The sequence below is a fragment of the Rhinolophus sinicus genome, chromosome 4 (assembly GCF_057876585.1).
Source record: "Rhinolophus sinicus isolate RSI-liver-muscle chromosome 4, RSI-T2T, whole genome shotgun sequence".
In the NCBI taxonomy this organism is placed as follows: Eukaryota; Metazoa; Chordata; class Mammalia; order Chiroptera; family Rhinolophidae; genus Rhinolophus; species Rhinolophus sinicus.
In genome coordinates this window covers 96,149,637-96,169,336 of record NC_142504.1, presented here as the reverse complement: position 1 = coordinate 96,169,336, position 19,700 = coordinate 96,149,637, and the positions used below count along the sequence as shown (strand labels likewise).

Genomic DNA, 19,700 nt, shown 5'->3' with positions numbered 1-19,700 from the left:
TATTGAGATATAATTCATATATCATACAATTATCTATTTAGAGTATACAAGTCAATGATTTTTAGTACATTCTCAGATATGTACAACCATCACCATCATCAATTTTAGAACATTTTTATTATCTCAGAAAGAGACCACATACCCTTTAGTCATCACACTCTGTCCTGCCCTCCCGGCTCGCCCTAAGCAACCGCTAACCTACTTTCCGTCTTTATAGATTTGACTATTCTGCACATTTCATGTAAATGGAAGCATGCAATATGTGGTCCTTTGTGACTGGCTTCTTTCATTAGCATGTTTTTCAGGTTCATCCATATTGTATGTAGCATGTACTTCATTCTTTTTTATGACCAAATAGTATCCCGTTGTATGGATGTACCATGTGAAAAAAACCATACATTTAATGAAGATTTTCCTCATTGTATGTAATAAGGCTGTAGTGTGTTTTTCTAATGGCAGATAGTCATGTGTCATAACTTTTAAGAGGAATGTTTAAAGTGATAGTATTTTTCTGTGGCTCTATATTTACAAAGGGCCCTTGCATCTTATAGTCACTTGGAAAATTACAGGGTACTTTTTTTTTTATATTCTGTTTTGTTGAGAGTTCTTATTAGGATTCTTTTTTCCAAGTGTTAGACCTTTAATTTGTTTTTGTTGTCTTATTGCATTGACTGTGTTCTTTATTATAATATTGAATTGATGTAGTGAGCGTGGACATCCTTGCCTTGTTCCCTATCATAGTGGAAAAGGCTTGAAAGTTCACCATTAAGTATAATGTTAGCTATAGGTTTTTCATTGATGCTCTGTATTAGGCTGAGAAAGTTTCCTTTTCCAGTTTGCTGAGTTTTTTCATGAATGGTTGTTCAGTTGCTTTTCCTGCATTCGATTGAAATGATCTTATGATTTTTATCTGTTTTTGTTGTGGTAAATTACATTGGTCTTCAAATGTTGAACCATCATTATTTCCTGGAATAAAGACCATGTAATCATGGTGTATAGTTTTTTTGTGTGTGTGTGTGTGTATTGCTAGATTCAGTGTGACAATAATGTTTGTTGAGGATTTTTACATATGCATATTCATGAGGGATATTAATCTATAATTTTGTTTTCTTGTGTCTTTGTGTTTGTTGATTTTAAGGTTATATTTACTATATACCATGAGTTAGGAAATATTCTCTTTTCTATTTTTTATAAGAGTTTTTGTACGATTGTTATGCATTCTCTCTTTAATGTTTTATAGAGTTTACCAGTGAAATCATCTAGGTCTAGAGTTTTCTTTGTGGACAGTCTTGAAATTTTTAAATAGAAAACTCTTCAGATTTTTATTTTTCCTGAGTCAGTTTTGGTAATTTATATCTTTAAAGGAATTTTTTTTTTAAAGATTTTATTGGGGAAGGGGAACCGGACTTTATTGGGGAACAGTGTGTACTTCCAGGCCTTTTTTTCCCAGTCAAGTTGTTGTCCTTTCAATCTTAGTTGTGGAGGGTGCCGTTCAGCTTCAAATTGTTGTCCTTTCAGTCTTAGTTGTGGAGGGTGCAGCTCAGCTCCACGTTCAGTTGCCATTTTTCTAGTTGCAGGGAGCACAGCCTACCATCCCTTGCGGGAGTCGAGGAATCGAACTGGCAACCTTGTGGTTGAGAGCCCACTGGCCCATGTGGGAATCGAACCGGCAGCTTTCGGAGTTAGGAGAATGGAGCTCTAACCGCCTGAGCCACCGGGCTGGCCCAAAGGAATTTTTCCTAACTAGTTGAATTTATTGGCACAGAGTTGTTGGTAATATTCCCTTGTTAGCCTTTTAATGTACATGGGGTCTTTCCTGAAAGCCTCCTGTCATTCTTGGTGGGCAGATACATGCTATACCATTATTTTATGTAGTTGGGGTAGGTACTTTTCTCTCCAGATCTCATTACTATACTCATTGATTTAGTACCATCATTTTGCTCTTTCTGTCAGATACCAGATAAAGTAGGATTTTTTTTTAATTTAAAAATAACTATTTTACTATTTTATTCAGAATATTCAAGACTTTTATTAATAAATCCTCATGAAAACTTAACTAAATATACATACAAATATACACACACAAAGAAAAGGAAAGATCTCTTTAAAATTCATTCTTTCTACTGTTCTTTCAAATTTTGTTTTGTGTCCCATGTAGGAACCTGAAAAATGCTGGTATGTATGTTCTAGACCTGTGTTGTCCAATACATGTAACTGTAGAGCCCCTGCAATGTAGCGAGCCCAAATTGAGAATCATTATAAGTATAAAATACTCATTGGGTTTTGAAGACTTAGTGTGAACAAAAAATGTAACATACCAATAATTTTTCTAATGGTTACATGTAGAAATAATATTTTGGACATATTGAATTAAAATATATTATTAAATTAATTTTACTTGTTTCTTTTGACTTTTAAAATATGTGACTATTACAAAAATTAAAATTACTTTTGTGACTTGCATTGTATTTCCATTCCATAGTACTTCTCTAGAGATTATAAATGAATAGCTCTTCTGATCAGTCTCCCTTAAAGCAAACTGTGTTATCTTAATTTGCATACATGGATATGTTATTTAAAAAGTGGCACTATAGAATTCTTGTAAACAGGATTTTAAATTTATTATAGAATCATATAGATAGAAAAGTAGAGAAATATGGTCAATTGCTGTGTATCTGACATCCAGTTTCAACAATTACCAGCTCATGGTTGATCTTGTTTCATTTTGATCTCCATCCACTCCTTGCTCCTCCTCCCTAGAGTGTTTTGAAGTTAATAGAAATATCTTTTTAAATACCATAGAAGAAATAATTATTTAAAGTGCTCTTTTTGTAAAATGAATTACCTCCCCCTGATTTGTCATGACTTTAAATTTGGATCTTAGTATGGTGGTTTTCCTAAACAGAAGTATACCAATGTACATGTTGAAAAAAGATTGACCTTTATAAAGTATTGCAAAATGTGCTTTTGGTGTATCATTAGTTTCAGTATTCATTTGATTTGGTTGTCCATTTCATTTGTCTAAAAATCAAACAAAACTCCACCTTTTTTTGGAGAAAAAGTTTTGCAAGCAGTTTAATAATGTAATATTGTAGTAATATAGGGTTGTCCCTAAGTTTTGATTTTAATTATTATCATTTTCTTTTTAATAAGGTCTCTTTATACCTGTTTAAAGAATTGCCTTTGTATCTTTGGCGACCTTCTGCCTCTGAGATAGCTGTGATTCGGGATTGGCTGTTGAATTATAACCTGACAATGGTGAAGAACAAATTGGCCTGTGTTATTCTAGAAGGACTGAATTGGGGATTTGGTGAACAGGTATGTGTTAAAACCATTCCCTAGAGACTGGTGGTTCTACATCCATCAGTTTCAAAGAACGTTTTCTCAAAACATCAACATTTTTGAGTATCATTTGCAAAGTCTGCAAATCTTTTAGCTGTGTCAGAGTTTCGGATCTTCTCTTTAATTCTGTTTTGCAGAGTGAGCATCTTCTAAAGGAAGGTAAATTGTTCCACACTCAGAGTTCTTCACTTTTTCTTTATAGATGATTTCTTTATAGATCTGTTGTTTTATCTCTGGCTCTTTACTGCAGTTCCTCTTAATTGCCTCTCCTGCTTCTGGTCCTTCTTCTGGGTTTTGTCTTGCATGTCATTGCCAGATTTGTCTTCTGAAGCACTGTGCATTGGTTAAGAGCCTGAGCTCTGAGCCAGCCTGCCTGGGTTCGGATCCCAGCTCTGTCACCTGCTGGCTGTGTGACTCTGAGCAAGCTTCCTGAACTCTCTGGGCCTCAGTTGCTCATCTGTAAGCATCAGTATTAATGAGCTTGCTTCATAGGGTTGTTGTAAGGATTCAACAAGTTAAGACACATGTGAAGTTTTTGGCACATGTGAAGTACTGAGTGGTGATAGTTTCTTTAATAGTTTATTATTATTAAGGGCTTGCTACCTGTCATGTCTCTAAAGATGTCAGGTCAAGTGATTTTGACTGTTAAACCATTCCTGCCTCTTTACCCTAGGCTTTAGTTGGCTCTTTGATCAAAATATTTAAAGGTTTTAAAGGGAAAATGAGAGAGAACTCAGTCCTCTCCAAATGTGCGCCAGCTTTTGTTCTGAGCAAGTCATTGCGGCCAGGCAGCCATTGTGTGTGGTTTGCATGGCCATGGCCCCTGTACAGAGGAGGAAACTGAAGCCAGGGAGCTTTTCCCCCAGGGTGTCCCTGACCATGTGGGACTTCTCTCTCTCACATGCTGGTGGGTGAGTGCTGCAGGAGCTGTTCTCCACCTTCACAGTCTCTGCTTGTGAACAGAACCCCAGGCGCCTCTCTCCCAGAGCGCTGCATGAAGACTCCGCTGTGGGAGTCTCCTTGCTCCTTTGTTAAAGTTAGAAAAGTTATCTTCTATGAGACGGATAGGAATGCACTTCTTCAGAGGAAGACTGGGTAGGAAATTTGACAGCACTTCAGGTTCCTGAAGGAATATTTTTACCTGTGTTGTTGAGGTAAATGAAAACATTTTTTTATGTTTTCAATGATGGTAGAACAAGAAAGGGACTATAGACTTAAATATTAAGTATCTTCCTGTTTTATAATAATTAAACATCTTCCTCTTTTGTGGCAGTGTCCTTAAACTTATAACCCAAAGTCTTGAAGAGATTCTAGAGTGGGGAAGGGGGTTACCTTCAAGGATACATTTTATGGCTTGGGTCTGGGATGACTCAGGTCTATACCTATCTAGGTGCAGTGAAATGGTTCTTTAAGTTATCAGTTTTTTTTTTTTTTAAAGATTTTATTGGGGAAGGGGAACAGGACTTTATTGGGGAACAATGTGTATTTCCAGGACTTTTTTCCAAGTCAAGTTGTTGTCCTTTCAGTCTTAGTTGTGGAGGGCGCAGCTCAGCCCCAGGTGCAGTTGCCATTGCTAGTTGCAGGGGGCACAGCTCACCATCCCTTGCGGGAGTCGAGGAATTGAACTGGCAACCTTGTGGTTGAGAGGACGCGCTCCAACCAACTGAGCCATCCGGGAGCTCAGCAACATCTCAACTCAAGGTGCCGTGTTCAATCTTAGTTGCAGGGGGCAGAGCCCACCATCCCTTGCGGGACTCGAGCAATTGAACTGGCAACCTTGTGGTTGAGAGCCCACAGGCCCATGTGGGAATCGAACTGGCAGCCTTCAGAGTTAGGAGAATGGAGCTCTAACCGCCTGAGCCACCGGGCCGGCCAGTTTCTTTTCTTATTGTCATTTTAAAACTTCATTGTTAGGGGATGTGATTTTTGGAAAATTTAGCTTCTGTATCCAAGATCTCTTTTTACTATTCTGCCTAGTCTTTTGGTTCAGATATACATATATCTCAAGATGGCATCTTTGTGGTTATTTTTCTCTTTAATAGGATACCCTTCATCTGGATCAAGCAGTCCATGCTGAAGTGGCTTTAATGATTCTCGAAGCATACCAGAAATACCTTTCACAGAAGCCATATGCTGGGCTTCTTTCTGAAAGTATGAAGCAGGTATTGCCTTCTCTTACGTATTGAGGACGTATGTCTTTATTATAAATGGCTTGGGTGGATAAAGTTACAGTGTTTACCCTCAGGTTTCCTAATAACATTTCTGGCAATTTAATATATTGAAATTCAGTCCTATGGTTGGATAAAGATTTTTCTTTAAGAAGTAGCCTACATGTGACCATTTTAATATTGTGGAATTAGAGTTGAGCTACAGTGGTGTGCTGGCGCTGGCTTAATACTGGCGCAGGAAAATGTCAGAAACTTTGCAGGCTGGGTTGTTAGCCTGTTAGTAGGTTGAAATTGACCATGGTGGGAGTTTTTTGCGCCACCAAAATTGGCAAACATTATAAATGAGCTCCCTGCACTCCAGCTAGTTATTAAATTTATTTACCAGCACACCATTGTTGTGTAGCAACTTTTATATTATGACTCTTTTGGTTGAGCTGACTCAGCTTGACTAGCAAGTAAGCTGAAGTAGTCACTGTGAGAAATGACTTTTTAACTTAGTGTCACAAACACCGAGTGCCACTGAGTAACGTGTTCTCACTTTTGAGGGCATCGTTGATCACAAAAGGAGATGGACGGGTGAGCCTGCTGACTTAATGTGTATGTGACTAATGTGGTTTAAAATAAATAATTGTCTTAGGTTTCATATTTGGCCAGTATTGTTCGATACGGAGAGACACCTGAGACCTCATTTAACCAGTGGGCCTGGAACTTGATCTTGAGGTTGAAACTGCACAAAAACGACTACGGAATGCAGCAGAATCGCCCAACTGTCCCCTTCTCCAGCACTGTGCCTGACATGACAGAGTCACCCACGTTTCATCCTCTCCTGAAGGCTGTTAAGGCAGGCATGCCCATTGGCTGTTACCTGGCCTTAGCTATGACGGCCCTGGGCCACAGGTACATTGTTGGAGCCGAACCTCTAGGGTCGCTGAATCCTGTAGTCAGTGATGGTAGAATCTCATCTGTCGCATGCCAAGGTCTGAGGCCTCCATCGAACCTGGCTACGGGGAATCAGGGCCAAATCATAAGCCTGATGAATAGCTGACCAAGGGGAAGTGCTGCCCAAATTCATATAAGACAGATTTGTACCAGAAGAATCACTTTGTTACATAATGAGGAGCGTTATACGTGTCACCCAGAGTGGAATGTTCATGTCAGCAGTAGATATGCTTTCTTCCTCAGATTAATGATCAATGTAAGTGGTCACGTGTACTGAATTTTAAAATGATGGCAGCCTTACTCCACTTCCTCAGCTGAAGGCCAACCTGCCCAGGGGAATGAAATGCCCTGATGAGGCCACATGCCTCTCTGGCATGAGCCCATAGCTGCCTGTGTTTCTTCCACTGGAGTATTTATCACACTGTATTGGAGTTGTCTGTAGGGATCTTCTCTGAGGTTACGACCCAGAACTGTGTTTGTGTTACCACTTTAGCCTTAGAGGTGAACACTATCTGGTGCAGTAAGTAACGGAAGGAAGGAAGGAATTCTTAGGTGGTTAAAAGTCTTTTTCCTTAAGATTGTCTTCCTCTGATATACTATTTTTTTCTAGCCCATCCATTTTTTTTTATAAAAAGCTCTTTGACCTATGCTTTCTGATTCTTGTGTTTTAGACCCACTGTACCACCTTTCCAGCATCTTGATTTCAGTAACTTGTTTCACATTAAGCATCTTTTCAGTGGGATGCCAGTTATCCGACCAGCCGTTAGTGTTCAGCTTTGTGCTACCGAGTAGGAGAGACGTGGAGGTGTTTAGGTAGTTGCCTTCAGGTTGCTGAAAGCTTAGTGGAGATGGTGGACATAAAATAATTGGTGGCACCACAGATCCACTCCAGGGCTGGTTGATGTGTACAGAGCAGTGGCTCTCAACCCTGTTGCTGTGTAAGTCGCTTTCGGAGTGATTCTAAAAATACCAGTTCAGGGAAGAGGGAATTGCTTTAATCCCGATCTCCTTGGCCTGGGGCCAGTTCTCCAGGTGATCTAATGTACAGCCTAGACTGAGAACCGCTCAGTAGGGGCAGGAAGAATTTAAAGGACGGAGCATCATTGGAGCGGGTTACCTCCATGGAGGAGCTGAGCTTTGCAGAGGAGTGTTAGAGCAGGCGTCCTCGGCTCAGGTGCAGAGTGGTGGCACTCACTTCTCCAGGTGATCAGTGCCCAGTGTTGGAGAGTCGGACCAAGGGCCCCTACCCCGCCCCCGCACTGTGTGTGTATACTGAGCAGCACCCTCACTGTACTGTAGTGTCAGTTTGTCTCCCCCTCTCCTTGGGGACTGTGTGCTCCTTCCAGGAGGGGCACTGCCTCATTTATCTTTGTGTTGCCCGAACTTGTGCTTAGTAGGTATTGGATTGAATGAGAGTGGGAAGGAGCACCAGGTGTCTGAGGGGGTAGGAGGAGAGGCGGAAGAAACACTCCCGACTGAATCCCGTGATTCATGTTGGTGAATGGCGGTAATCAGCCAGGTCAGTAGGGCCAAGTTATGGACACATTTGAAGGCCAAGTGAAAGGCTCGAGTTGATCCACTAGGAAGAGGAGAGATGTTATATAGGCCTTTCGGAAGGCACTCTACATTGTCTCCAGTAGTTCTAGTGTCATTCACTGTTTCCTGAGTCTCAGGTCCCTCCTCTTTAAGATGGAAATAATAATAGTATTGGCCTTTTGAAGCTCTAGTGAGTTATAATACATAAACATGCTTAGAACAGTGTCTGTGGATTCTTTGAATGTAGTGCTCTGAACTTGTTTCATGATTTCTCTAATTTCTTGTATCCGTTTTGAGCCTGCAGCTCTGTATTCACTGACATGCTCCAGGTCCTCTCTAAAGATAAATACTTCTTTAGCACTAATTACTGTATCCTGAACGGGAGTGAGGGTGAGGATAAAGGTTTCTCTTCAGGGCTGAACTCGAGAGTAAAAACTCCACTGTGAACATCTGGGATATATATATACTAGAACTGGCTTAAGGCAATTTTATGAATGCTTTTCAGGTTTGGGATAGAGTATGCAGTAACATAAGTTGTACATGAATATAACATCACAGATAATTCAGAGGACAGTAGTCAAAAAAATTACTCAGAATTTTTCCACCCTAATACAACATTTTTTTTTGGTTTTTGTTATTTTTGTGTAATTTTTCCTTTGATCTTTTTTAGAATTATAATATATGTATAATTTTATATATCCTTTGTTTTTCACCTTTTTTTCCCTCCTTCTTCCACGTTCCCCCGCGCCCCCTCCATACACATACACACACACACACACACACACACACTCCAGTTAAAGCCGTTGTTTCTCAGTCTAGTTGTGTAGGACACAGCTCCCTGGCCCATGCTGGTATTATGAGCCTTGCGCTCCTCCCGGCTGAGGCAGTCGGTCACCGATTGTCGGTCTGGTCGGCTGCTCACAGCAGCTCATGGCAGCTCTCGCTGGCTGCCGGCCACTCACGCTGGCTACCGGCTGCTCATGGCAGCACACAGCAGCCCGCGCGGCAGCTCATGCCAACCAACCTTCAGTTGCTCACAGCAGCCCAGCTCCAGGAAGAACTGTTGTTCACAATTTTAGCTGTAGAGGGCGCAGCTCACTGGCCCATGTGGGAATCGAACTGGCAACCTCGGTTAGGAGCATGGCTCGCCAACCACCGGAGCTACTGGACCAGCCCTGTTTTTCACTTTTTAATATTGTAAACGTTTCCCTTATGTCATAATCTTTGCACTGTTACTTTTATTTTTTGAAATGATTTTTTCCCCCTAGAATTATAGCAATATAATTACAGAATTTGGAAAATGGAGAAAAAGCCACTCGCTAATACCACTGCAGCACAATGAGCATTTTGATGTGACATCATCCCTGTGTATTTCCCACCCCCCATATAAATCTTCTTTACTACTAGTTGTAGTCAGAAGTATAAAATTTTATGTTTTTTTTTTCCAGTATTATTATAGCAGAAGTATTTTTCCATGTTGCCCTTGGCCATCATATGCATTATTTTAAAACCATGTAATAATATTCTCATTGAATGGATTTTCTCAAAATTTATGTAAGTCATTTCTGTCTCAGAGTTTGCAATTAATTATAAAGAATTCCCAAAAAGGGCATGTTTACATATTTTTTTTCTGTAATGGAGATTATTTCCTGAGGATAGATTCTCTGGAGTAAAATAATAAGTAAATGTTTATGCCACATTGGTTTCAGAAGACTTTTTGCCAATTTGTACTGTCAGATTGAGCTCCCTTTTGGATCTTCTCTTTGTTGTAATACCTTGTGGGACTAGCAGACAGTGAGAACCCTTCGACTCGTAGAAGAAGCAGCATTAGAGGAACAAAATGGGGTGGTGGCAAGCGCTCTGGACTAGAATTTTGCAAACCTGGGTTCTCATTTGGACTCCACACTAGGAAATTATATGAATTTGGGCATGATACTTCACCTTTACCGTCTGTGAAATGAAAATAACGATGAACTGTTAAGTTCCTTTGTACTTCCAGAGTTGTGATCTAATGTTTCTGCAGGAAGGTTGGGTATGCAAAAATGTTTTGGAGACCTAAGATAATCCTGGTAGCATGTAGGCTGACAGCTCATTGGAAGAACATCATTTTATGAACTGGTTCCCTTGTATGCTGACTGTCTTTTTCTTTTTTCCACAGCATTGAGAAGTTCTGTGCAGAAGGCATCCCACTGTTGGGAATTCTGGTCCAGTCGAGGCATTTGAGAACAGTGGTCCATGTCCTGGATAAGATTCTGCCTTTGTTCTACCCTTGCCAGTATTACCTTCTGAAGAACGAGCAGTAAGTAGAGAACAGCTCAGTGAGTACACATGACGACGTCTTCTAGTTTCTCAAGGAAAATAGGAATGATATTTCGGTAGTGTGTTTTTTATGAGGCAGAAAATTTCCTGCCCAGTTTAGAATGCAGGTGGAGGAAAATGATTCTAGTAATGATTTCTAGTTTTATTATTATGAAGATATTTCTCTTCCTCTTAAATTTAATTTTGGATTGCTCACAGCTTATTAGTATTTGAAAGAGCAGTTGTTTCCATGAAACTCGGGGAATAGTGCTTCTGATATCGAGCAGCGAATGGCTTTGCGATGACCGTTAATGGCCTATACTGTGCAGATCTGCAAATGTTACACACAGATAAGATACACAGAAAGGTGTTCATCACATGAGGCATTTTTAATCTTGGGAGAATAAGACTTTTGAAGTAATTGCAAAATAATGAAGCAAAATATTGGCCACGCTATGCTGTGGTATATAGATTGCACTTGCATTAATTATGTGGTAAAAGTATATGGAATTTATGATAAAAGAAATAGCTGCTTGGGGAGGAAAAGAATTAAGGATGATGGAATATTAATCAAGGTGCTTAAATTGCACATGATGAAAACTTAGTGCACACTCGTTTCACCAAGGGGAATGTATTGGCTCCTGTGATTGGGGAAAAAAAAGGCTCAAGATAACATCAGGTCAGTCTAAAGTGGTGGTTCTCCACCAGGGGTGATTTTGACTGTGAGGAATATTTGGTGATGTGTGGAGAAGATTTTGGTTGTCACACCCTGGCAGGGTGAGAGGAAGGTGGTGGTTTAGGGGCTGGGGTTGGAGGAAGTCGCTACTGACATCTAGCGGGCAGAAGTCAGGGATAGTGCTAAACATCCTACAGTGCACAGGGGAGCCCCCACAGTAAAGAATTAGCCAGACCAAAATGTCAGTATTGCCAAAGTTGACAGACCCTGGGTTAGTATTTCTCTTTCTCTTTGTTTATTCTCCCTCCAAGATCCCTTGACCCTGTCTCTTTTTCATGCCTTCCTGCAGGTGTACTTTTTTGAGGGAAACAAAAGTCCATAGCCATCAAGAGAACTAGGCATCATCCTAGTTTCCCATGGGAAAGGCAAATGTTTTTCTTCATTGTTGTTCCTTATAATGATTCCCGATTAGTCTGACTTAGTCATCTGCTCTCCCTGAGCCTATGACTGCGTCCTCTGGGAATGTCCAGCCCTGAGAAGAGGTGTATAAGAGTTCTGTATTGAGAGTCCTTCCTTCCCAGAACTCTATGGCGTGGAGGAAGGACAGTTCCATTCATGAGAGGATGTACAGTTAGCAGAAGGGAGAGAGAGGATGCTCTGTGGACAGAAGCAACAGATGGCCCAAGAACATGCCTTTATGGGAGAGGTGGGTTTCTAATTGAGCTTTGAGGTGCATGTAGGCCGTGGGCCAGTGGAGAGGACAGGGCAAGGCAGGCTTTTTCAATATCGGTAGGGAGTTGAGAGGAGGTGGCCAGGCTGGGGAAGAGCATAAGTGAGGGCCTCGAGGTGAGAGGAGAACTACCTGTGCGGGGAGCAGGGAGGAGAGCATCTGGCTGGGGCCTCGCCAGGAGTGATGAGGGGAGATGAGCCCGACGTGGAGGGGCCCTGTGGTGGGGGCAGGCAGTGTGTTCAAGGGCACGAGGGGACATGCCAGTTTTCCCAGTGTGTGTCACTTCAAAGAGTGTCTCTCCAACTTGCCTGGTGATGAGAATCACCCAGGAGAGCTTATTACCTGTTTCCCCGAAAATAAGACCTAGCCGGACCATCAGCTCTAATGTGTCTTTTGGAGCAAAAATTAACATAAGACTCGGTCTTATTTTACTATAAGACTGGGTAATATATAATATAATATGTAATATAATATAATATAATATAATATAATATATAATATAATATAATATAATATAATATAATATAATATAATATAATATAATATAATATAACATAACACCAGCTCTTATATAATATAAGACCGGGTCTTATATTAATTTTTGCTACAAAAGACACATTAGACCTGGTGGTCCGGCTAGGGCTTATTTTCAGGGAAACACGGTAAATATGGCCTCCCAGGCTCTTCTCTGGGCGAGTCTACTTTAGTAGGAATGGGATCGAGCCTAGGGCCCCCTGTATTTTTTTTAAATCAGCACTCTGGGCGCCAGGTAAGTCTGGGAACACTTGTGTTTTGGTTAGCACATGGTTTTCAGGTAGGAGTTTATGTCCCCACTCTCACTCTACTCATGTGTGGACACAAATGAATTTCTTAACTCTGCAGAACCTCCGTTTTTTTCATTTGTATCATGGGATAATATCTCCCATGCCGGATGTAAGGATTAAGTAATATACAGTACTGTGCCTGGCACAATTTTAATAAATTCTCTTTAGATTTTCATGACTTTTAAAAGATATTTTAAAATTAGATTGAATTGTCTATGTCTTGTTCCTCTGATTACTAGATTTTGAGTAATGACGAGTCTTTCTAGGTGCTGTTTCAAATGCTCCCCCTCTGCACCTCCCCCACCTCCCTCTAACGCCGGCTCTAGCTCTGTCCTCTGCACTCTTACAGCACTTCATTGGTACCTTTTCTGTCATCTTTTCCTTTATATTAGCGTGGGGTTTGGCCTGTGTTGTTTCTCCTGGGAAGTGGGAAGTGCCTTCACTCACCAGTAACCACCGCTTATTGATTCCCATTGTGTGCTGCCACCGTCTGTACAGGGGTGAGCAAAGCAGGCCTGGTGGGCGTCGCCCTCAGACACCTAGGACGTGATCACGTCCTCAGGAGGCAGTTACCAGTGTGAGGGACCATGAGGGAAAGCAGTGGGGTGCTGTGAGAGAGGTTAATGGGTTAGATGTATTTTAGGTGGCGGGAGGGGGTCAGGAAGTATTCTCCGAGGAAGAGACATTGCAGAAGGCATCCGAGGGATGAGTAGGAGTGTGCCAGGTTAGGTGTGGGGGAGTGTTTCAGGCAGGAAACGCACATACGCAAGGCCCTGAGACAGGAGGGAGCCTGCCTGGTGTGCTCAGGGAACTGGGGGCACGGCCATGACTTCATTCTGTGATGGCCCCCTTGGTGCCTTATATGCCACCTCGTGAAGTTGGCACCCAAGAAAAGATTGTGGAATATTTTATAAATATCTCTGCTTTTGTGTGCATAAGTTGGGAGTGTAGAGGGGATGTCGGTCCCCTTTGTGGGGACAGTCTTTTCTCTGATGTCAGGACAGCTTTTTCTCCAGTGCTCTTTAACTTTCATGTGTTTGTCTGCCTTGGGTCTGTTCACTATACTTCCCCAGGTAGACAGAATTCCTCAGAACCCACATGAAATTGGAAAACTTCATTCTCCTGAAATTCCTGAAGATTTAGCCGAATCCCTAAATAAAACAGAGCTTTGGTCTAAAAATGGGCCCACTTTACGTTTTTCTGTTTTCTCCTAAGTAATTAGCTGTTGGAAACTCTGTTGGCTTTGATTAGAAGATAAAGTGTGTCGTCCTGTGTGCTTGGCAGGTTTTTGTCCTACCTCCTCCTGTTCCTGCACTTGGACAGTGGCGTCCCTCAGGGTGTCACACAGCAGGTCACCCACAAGGTCACACAGCACCTGACTGGAGCCAGCCATGGGGACAACGTGAAGCTTCTCAACAGCATGATCCAGGTCAGGGCCCTCGTAAGCCCCTAAATACACTGTAACCCACCTTTCCAGTCAAACACCCCTGGTGCCAGCACATTGGTGTGTTGGTCATTTCAGAGCGCTTGGCACCGTGCGTTTGGCTAAGAAAGTCCCCAGATTTGGGTTTTGTCGTGCAGTCGGTATTATTTTCTTAGTGTTTTCAAAATGGGAGGCTGTTGTTACCTTTCCCCTTACCTGAGCCCTTTCTCCACAGGCCCACGTGTCTGTAAGCACGCAGCCCAATGAAGTGGGCCCCGTGGCCGTACTGGAGTTCTGGGTTCAGGCTCTAATAAGCCTACATCTTTGGTACCGAGAAGAGCCCATCCTCTTCCTCATGGATCACTTGTGTAAGACAGCATTTCAACTGATGCAGGAAGATTGTGTGCAGAAATTACTCTACCAGCAACACAAGGTAAGCCTGTTAGAGGAGTTACCTTGCAGTCAGTGGCTAGATAGTAGCCTTCTAAAAAGTCCCCCCAAAGCACAGTTCTCAGTACTTCTCGGCGGTCACCGAGTACACTTTAAAAAAACCAAACAAAACACTATGCCTTAACGGTGTCTTGTTTTATTTCAGTAACCATAGTCCGCTAGAGCAGATCCCCATAAAGCCAAAGGAGATGATACCCCCCCCCCACACCCACCCAGGAGGAGCTGCTCGTTACATTTCGCTGTAATACGCTGCCGGGGAATGGCACTGCTGGTGGACTAATTATTGAAACCCGTGTCTTAACCAGAATCTTTTAGTGTGTAGTAAGATAATGGCTGATATTCTTGAAAAGGTCATTGATAAGCTTTTTTTAAAGCCTGCTCTCTCTGCTCCACACCCTCTCCCCGGTGTAGAACGCTTTGGGTTACCACTGTGACCGGAGTCTGCTCTCTTCCTTGGTGAGCTGGATCGTGGCAGGCAACGTCACTCCTTCCTTCGTGGAGGGCTCAGCCACTTCCACTCAGGTAGGAAACCCTCTCAGGACCCTTTGTTACCTTCGTGAACCTGGATATTGCTGTCACCCTTTCTGGTATATTATTAATGGCCTAAAACAACTGGCATTTATGTAGCACTCACTACGGAGCAGAATGCTGTTTCATTTCGCCCTCACAGCAGCCCTCTGCTGCGGTTGCGCTGTTGCTATTCCTGTTTCACAGAGAGGCTAACTGAGGTTTACTGGAGTGAGTGGCTGGCTCAGGGTCAGACAGCTCGTGGTCAGACCCAGGCTGCCGGACTGCACGGCCTGCCCAGCCCCCTGGCAGAGTGGTTAGGAAGGGGATGCTGAAGCCAGAGTCCACTCAGTTCTGCCATTTGCTGGCGCTGTGCCTTGGGCAGCTTGCTTACCAATCGGTCCTCAGTTTCCTCTTCTGTCAGAGGGAATAACAATGGTACCGATATATAAAGCATCAGAACAGCACTTAGCACAGAATCGGGGCTCCCTAGGTGTTGGCTGTTATTGTTTCCATCCTGATCATCAGCAGCGTTATTTTCGTCACTGTTTCCACCTCTCAGACTTGGTGTTGAATTACGTCCCTGTTTCATCACTTAAACCAACAGTAGCATCCTTCAAACTTGTATCACGGTCTCACTCCTGCCTTTACCTCTTGTGATCCAGCTGAAGCCAACTCCTTGCTGTCACGACACATATCTTTGTGTTTGCCTAGCTGATTCTCCTGCCAGGCATGCCTTCACCTCCAGTTTCTATGTGGCGCCTTCTCAGATACACCTGCCTTCTCTGGTCCTGCCCTCCGTCCTCTGGCTTCCCATAGCACTTTACCCCTGATTCAGTAGTCACCACTTCTGACTCCACATTTTGGTTACTTATGTACAGAGGGTGCAAAAAAAAAGTATACACATTTTAAGAAAGGAAAACTATTAAAATTGTAATGCTCAATATATACCGATAACAAAAGATGAATACAAGTCACCTGTGACTTCTGCAATTACAAGAGGTGCTCAAAGTGGTTACCATCAGCATCCAGACACTTCTGATTATGGCGAACTACTGCTTGAGCAATGTTGACCAAAGTGTCCACTTGTATACATTTTTTTTGGCACCCCCTGTGTTAGTCTTGTCTCTTCTAATAGATGGAAAACTTCTTAAGGGCACAGGTCGTGTCTGGCCCTCGTTTGTGGCCCTCATGCATGCAGAAACTACCCACTAAATATTGTTGCATGAACAAGCAGCCTTTTACTAAAGTAGCCTTTCCGAAGGAATTTAACCTTTTTCAGTGATCTATGTATCTAAATTTATAACTGTGATAAGAATATAGACAGGTATGAAAACTATGTGTTAATTTTAGAAACTGTAAATGTTTGTCAACTGAGAGCTGTGATAGGAGAGATGATAGTTTGTGGAATATCAGGATGTATTTTGCCTGTGTGAGCAAACACTCACTCTCCTCACCTTCACTTGGTGTCCTTTTAGGTCTGGTTTGCATGGACAGTCCTGAACATGGAATCTATCTTTGAAGAAGACTCTCAGCTCCGAAGAGTTGTTGAAGGGGAATTGGTTATAAACTCTGGTTTCACCCCTGACCAAGCTCTGAAGGTGCAAATAGCAGTTCTGCATTTGAGTGGGAGAAAGTGGTTTATGCTTTGATGCTGAAAGGTTCACCTGTAGCTTTTGAGCTCCTGTGTTTTCTTTTGTTGTGAATGTTTGGAAAGCACAGTAACAAAACCAACGATGAAAATAGTGTCATTGAAGTGCATGCTCCCTTCCCAAGGTTCATTTAACATCTCATCGCTGAAGGCTGTGTTCATTGCATGTGTGACGGGGATTGCTGTTGTTTTAAAGCAATTTCCAGTGTGTCCCACGTGCATCAGAACCCCCTGGAGAGCTGCTTAAAAATCAGATTCTTGGACCCTGACTTCTGAGATTCTGAGTTTCTTCTGAGTCTGGAGTGGCACCAGGAATTTATTTTTAAAAACTCCCTAACTGATCCTTAGGCTCAGTTAAGTGTGAGAAAGACTGGAATAAGGCTTTAGAATTAAAGAGCTTCTCTTTTAGGACCCCATAATATAGGCTTTGCTTTGGGTTTCAGAGCTTATCAAGGGATTTATAATTCTTAAAATCCCTTTTAAAATCTAAAATTTTCAAAAGAGTGATAAAATTTGACAGTAATCTCTGCTTTTGGCTTTCATATCATTCTACTTTCTTGCATTGTAGTGTTTTACATGCAGAGGCATGGGAATGAGATTAGACTAGGTGACACTTAAGGTCCATTCCAATTCTGGGGTCTGTGAAATGTTTTGACAGAAGAAAAGCTACCCCATATGTCTTGTTGCCAGGGAGGTTAAAGTGTTAGCTAGTGGGTTGAAGAAGTAAGTTGTATTGGACTTTTTTTCTTACTGAATTGAAAAATGCTCGGCATTTCATTTGGATCATTTAGAAAGAGCAAACTGTTTGCAACTTGTTCATTTCCTGGTTGCTCAAAGCGCCCCCCTCCCTGCCTTTTGTAGAAAGCCCAGGCCCAGCTGAAGCTCCCCATCGTCCCGTCTCTCCAGAGGCTGCTGATTTATCGTTGGGCCCACCAGGCTCTCGTCACGCCTTCTGATCACCCTCTTCTGCCGCTCATTTGGCAGAAGTTCTTCCTCCTGTATCTTCATCGGCCTGGACCGCAATATGGGTATGGTACCCAGTGTCGTAAGTTTCTGAATCCACTCCCGCCGTCTCACTGCTCCGCTGCTCCATGTTTTCTCACTGTGGTGTGTGTCAGAATCCTTCTCCAGCTAGGAGTCTCCCTCCCTCCTTGTTTCACGTTTCTTAGACTAGAGCTCTTTTGAGTTCAGGGTATCTTGTGGCAACTCTCTCTTTTACCATTCGCCACATGCAGCATCGTGAACAGAACACCCTGGAACCCAGCAAGGCTTAGCATAGAGCCTCTGGAGATGCAAAGGGAGAGAACCGCCCCAGACAGGCTGCTTGTGTGACCATCATGAGGCTTGTTCGAGGACTTGTGATGGATCGAGCAGGAGTGGGCAAAGGCCATGCTGTGTCTCGCAGCCCTTGGGCTGTACCAGGTGGCGTCCAACATTTTCCTTGGGTCTGAAGGGCCTCTGGCCAGCTGGAACTGTCCATTGTTACTGACTATTGAGCTCTAGCTCCAGCTCAATTCCTAGCTCACCCTCACTCCCTTAACTCACTCCCTTGAAACATAGATGTCAATTTGTTAATTCTTTGTCACTTCTGTTTTCTACCAGATGCAAGTTGTTCAAGAGCAGAGACTCTATTATGTACCTCTAAATGGCGATACTATCTTGAATTTTCATAGCATTCCATTTTTTTAAAAACTGCTTTCATGTATACCATCTTGTTGAAGCCTCACAGTAACCACTGAGACAGAAATAATATGAATTCATTTCATGGGGTATATGCACAACTACAGTAAATTGACTTCATTGCTGGTTTGTGTCATATAGGAAGACTGTCTTGTGTTGATCTTCTTGTGATCTGTGCTTGTATTTTTTAAGGTTACCTATAGATGGTTGTATTGGAAGAAGGTTTTTCCATAGCCCTGCTCATACCCATTTGTTGAAAGAAATGAAGAGACGCCTGACTGAGGTGGCTGACTTCCACCACGCTGCCAGCAAGGCCCTCCGTGTGCCAGCAGAGGGCAGCGAAGGGCTGCCAGTGAGCCCGGCTGGCACCGCTGGTTACCTGACTTCCCCAGAGCTGCATGCGGAGCTTGTGAGGTGACACGTGGTTATTTATTCATTTACATTGTTGTTTGCAGCACAGGTACTGTGCTGGAGCAGTTATTTGTGTTATAAACTGCTTAGCTGTTATTTTTTTGTTGTTAGATTGAATATAGCAGCAGTTTTGACTATAGGTTTACATCTTGTAACGTTTCTCTTTTATGTTCCTCGTGAGAAATGAATCAGCAATATGGATATACCTCTGTTGAGTACCTGGAGTCTGAGTGAAAGATTTTAAACCGGAGGGCTGATGTCCTCTTTCATGTAAAAACAGAAACAAACGCAAACAATCGGTTAGAGCATGTAAACGGGTAAAGCCTTGTAGGATAGTTCTCTACAAGAAACAAATGACCAAGGCAGGGTTCTTAAAGGGGGGGTTCATAGAGCCTGTAGGGGATTCTAGGATCCACCTGGGTTAGGGTAGGATTTAGGAGTCTCCCAAAACTGCTTCTAAAATCAGGCACAATACTGGGATCCCCAAAAGATTGAGAACTCTAAAGTAAGTTTGGGTCCTTTTCACACTAGTCCTTCAACTTTCATTTATAAGCTTGCTATAAACCAGATATTAGTCTTATAAATAAGACTTAATAAAACTGGCTCTTCATAATTAGCCCTGAATGCAAAATGTCTTGGTGAGGACACCCAGTGTGTTGAGCCTGCACTGAAGCTTTGGGCCTGACCTCCAAGCCCTTAGGTTCTGTCTCAGCCTCCAGCAGGACTTTCCTCCTTGTCTTGCTTGCTTGAAGGAAAACTTATTTTTAACTAGGCTTAACCAGGGGGGAAGGCTTTGTCTTTGAACCTTTAGCGCAGCCAAGAAAATCTTTGCTGTTCCTTTCTGCCTCTCTTAAATCCCCCTCCCTCTGGGTGTGTTGGTAAAGTGGCCACCTAATTGAATCAGAAGCTCGAAGAGAGATCCATTACAGCCTCTTCCCTTTAGGAGCCACAGAACCCTCTCCCTGTCTCTCTTCCTGCACCAACTACCCCGGAGGTGAAGGAGGTAATTTTCCACTTCATTGAGCAAAGCCAAGTCATGCCACCTCCACCCAAGTCATTTGTGTG

At 42.6% G+C, this 19,700-nt stretch overlaps 1 protein-coding gene across 2 annotated transcripts in view; it reads left to right on the top strand.

The window, feature by feature from the left end:
- The window catches only part of EPG5 (ectopic P-granules 5 autophagy tethering factor), a 98,750-nt gene that overhangs the window by 33,485 nt on the left and 45,565 nt on the right, over positions 1–19,700 (top strand). For both annotated transcript variants that reach the window (XM_019739695.3, XM_019739694.3), the window contains exons 14-23: positions 3,154–3,318; positions 5,385–5,504; positions 6,148–6,407; positions 10,144–10,284; positions 13,798–13,942; positions 14,172–14,369; positions 14,798–14,908; positions 16,372–16,494; positions 17,406–17,572; positions 18,417–18,638. In XM_019739695.3, the coding sequence (XP_019595254.3) occupies positions 3,154–3,318; positions 5,385–5,504; positions 6,148–6,407; positions 10,144–10,284; positions 13,798–13,942; positions 14,172–14,369; positions 14,798–14,908; positions 16,372–16,494; positions 17,406–17,572; positions 18,417–18,638 (1,652 nt within the window). The remainder of the gene's footprint in view (positions 1–3,153; positions 3,319–5,384; positions 5,505–6,147; positions 6,408–10,143; positions 10,285–13,797; positions 13,943–14,171; positions 14,370–14,797; positions 14,909–16,371; positions 16,495–17,405; positions 17,573–18,416; positions 18,639–19,700) is intronic.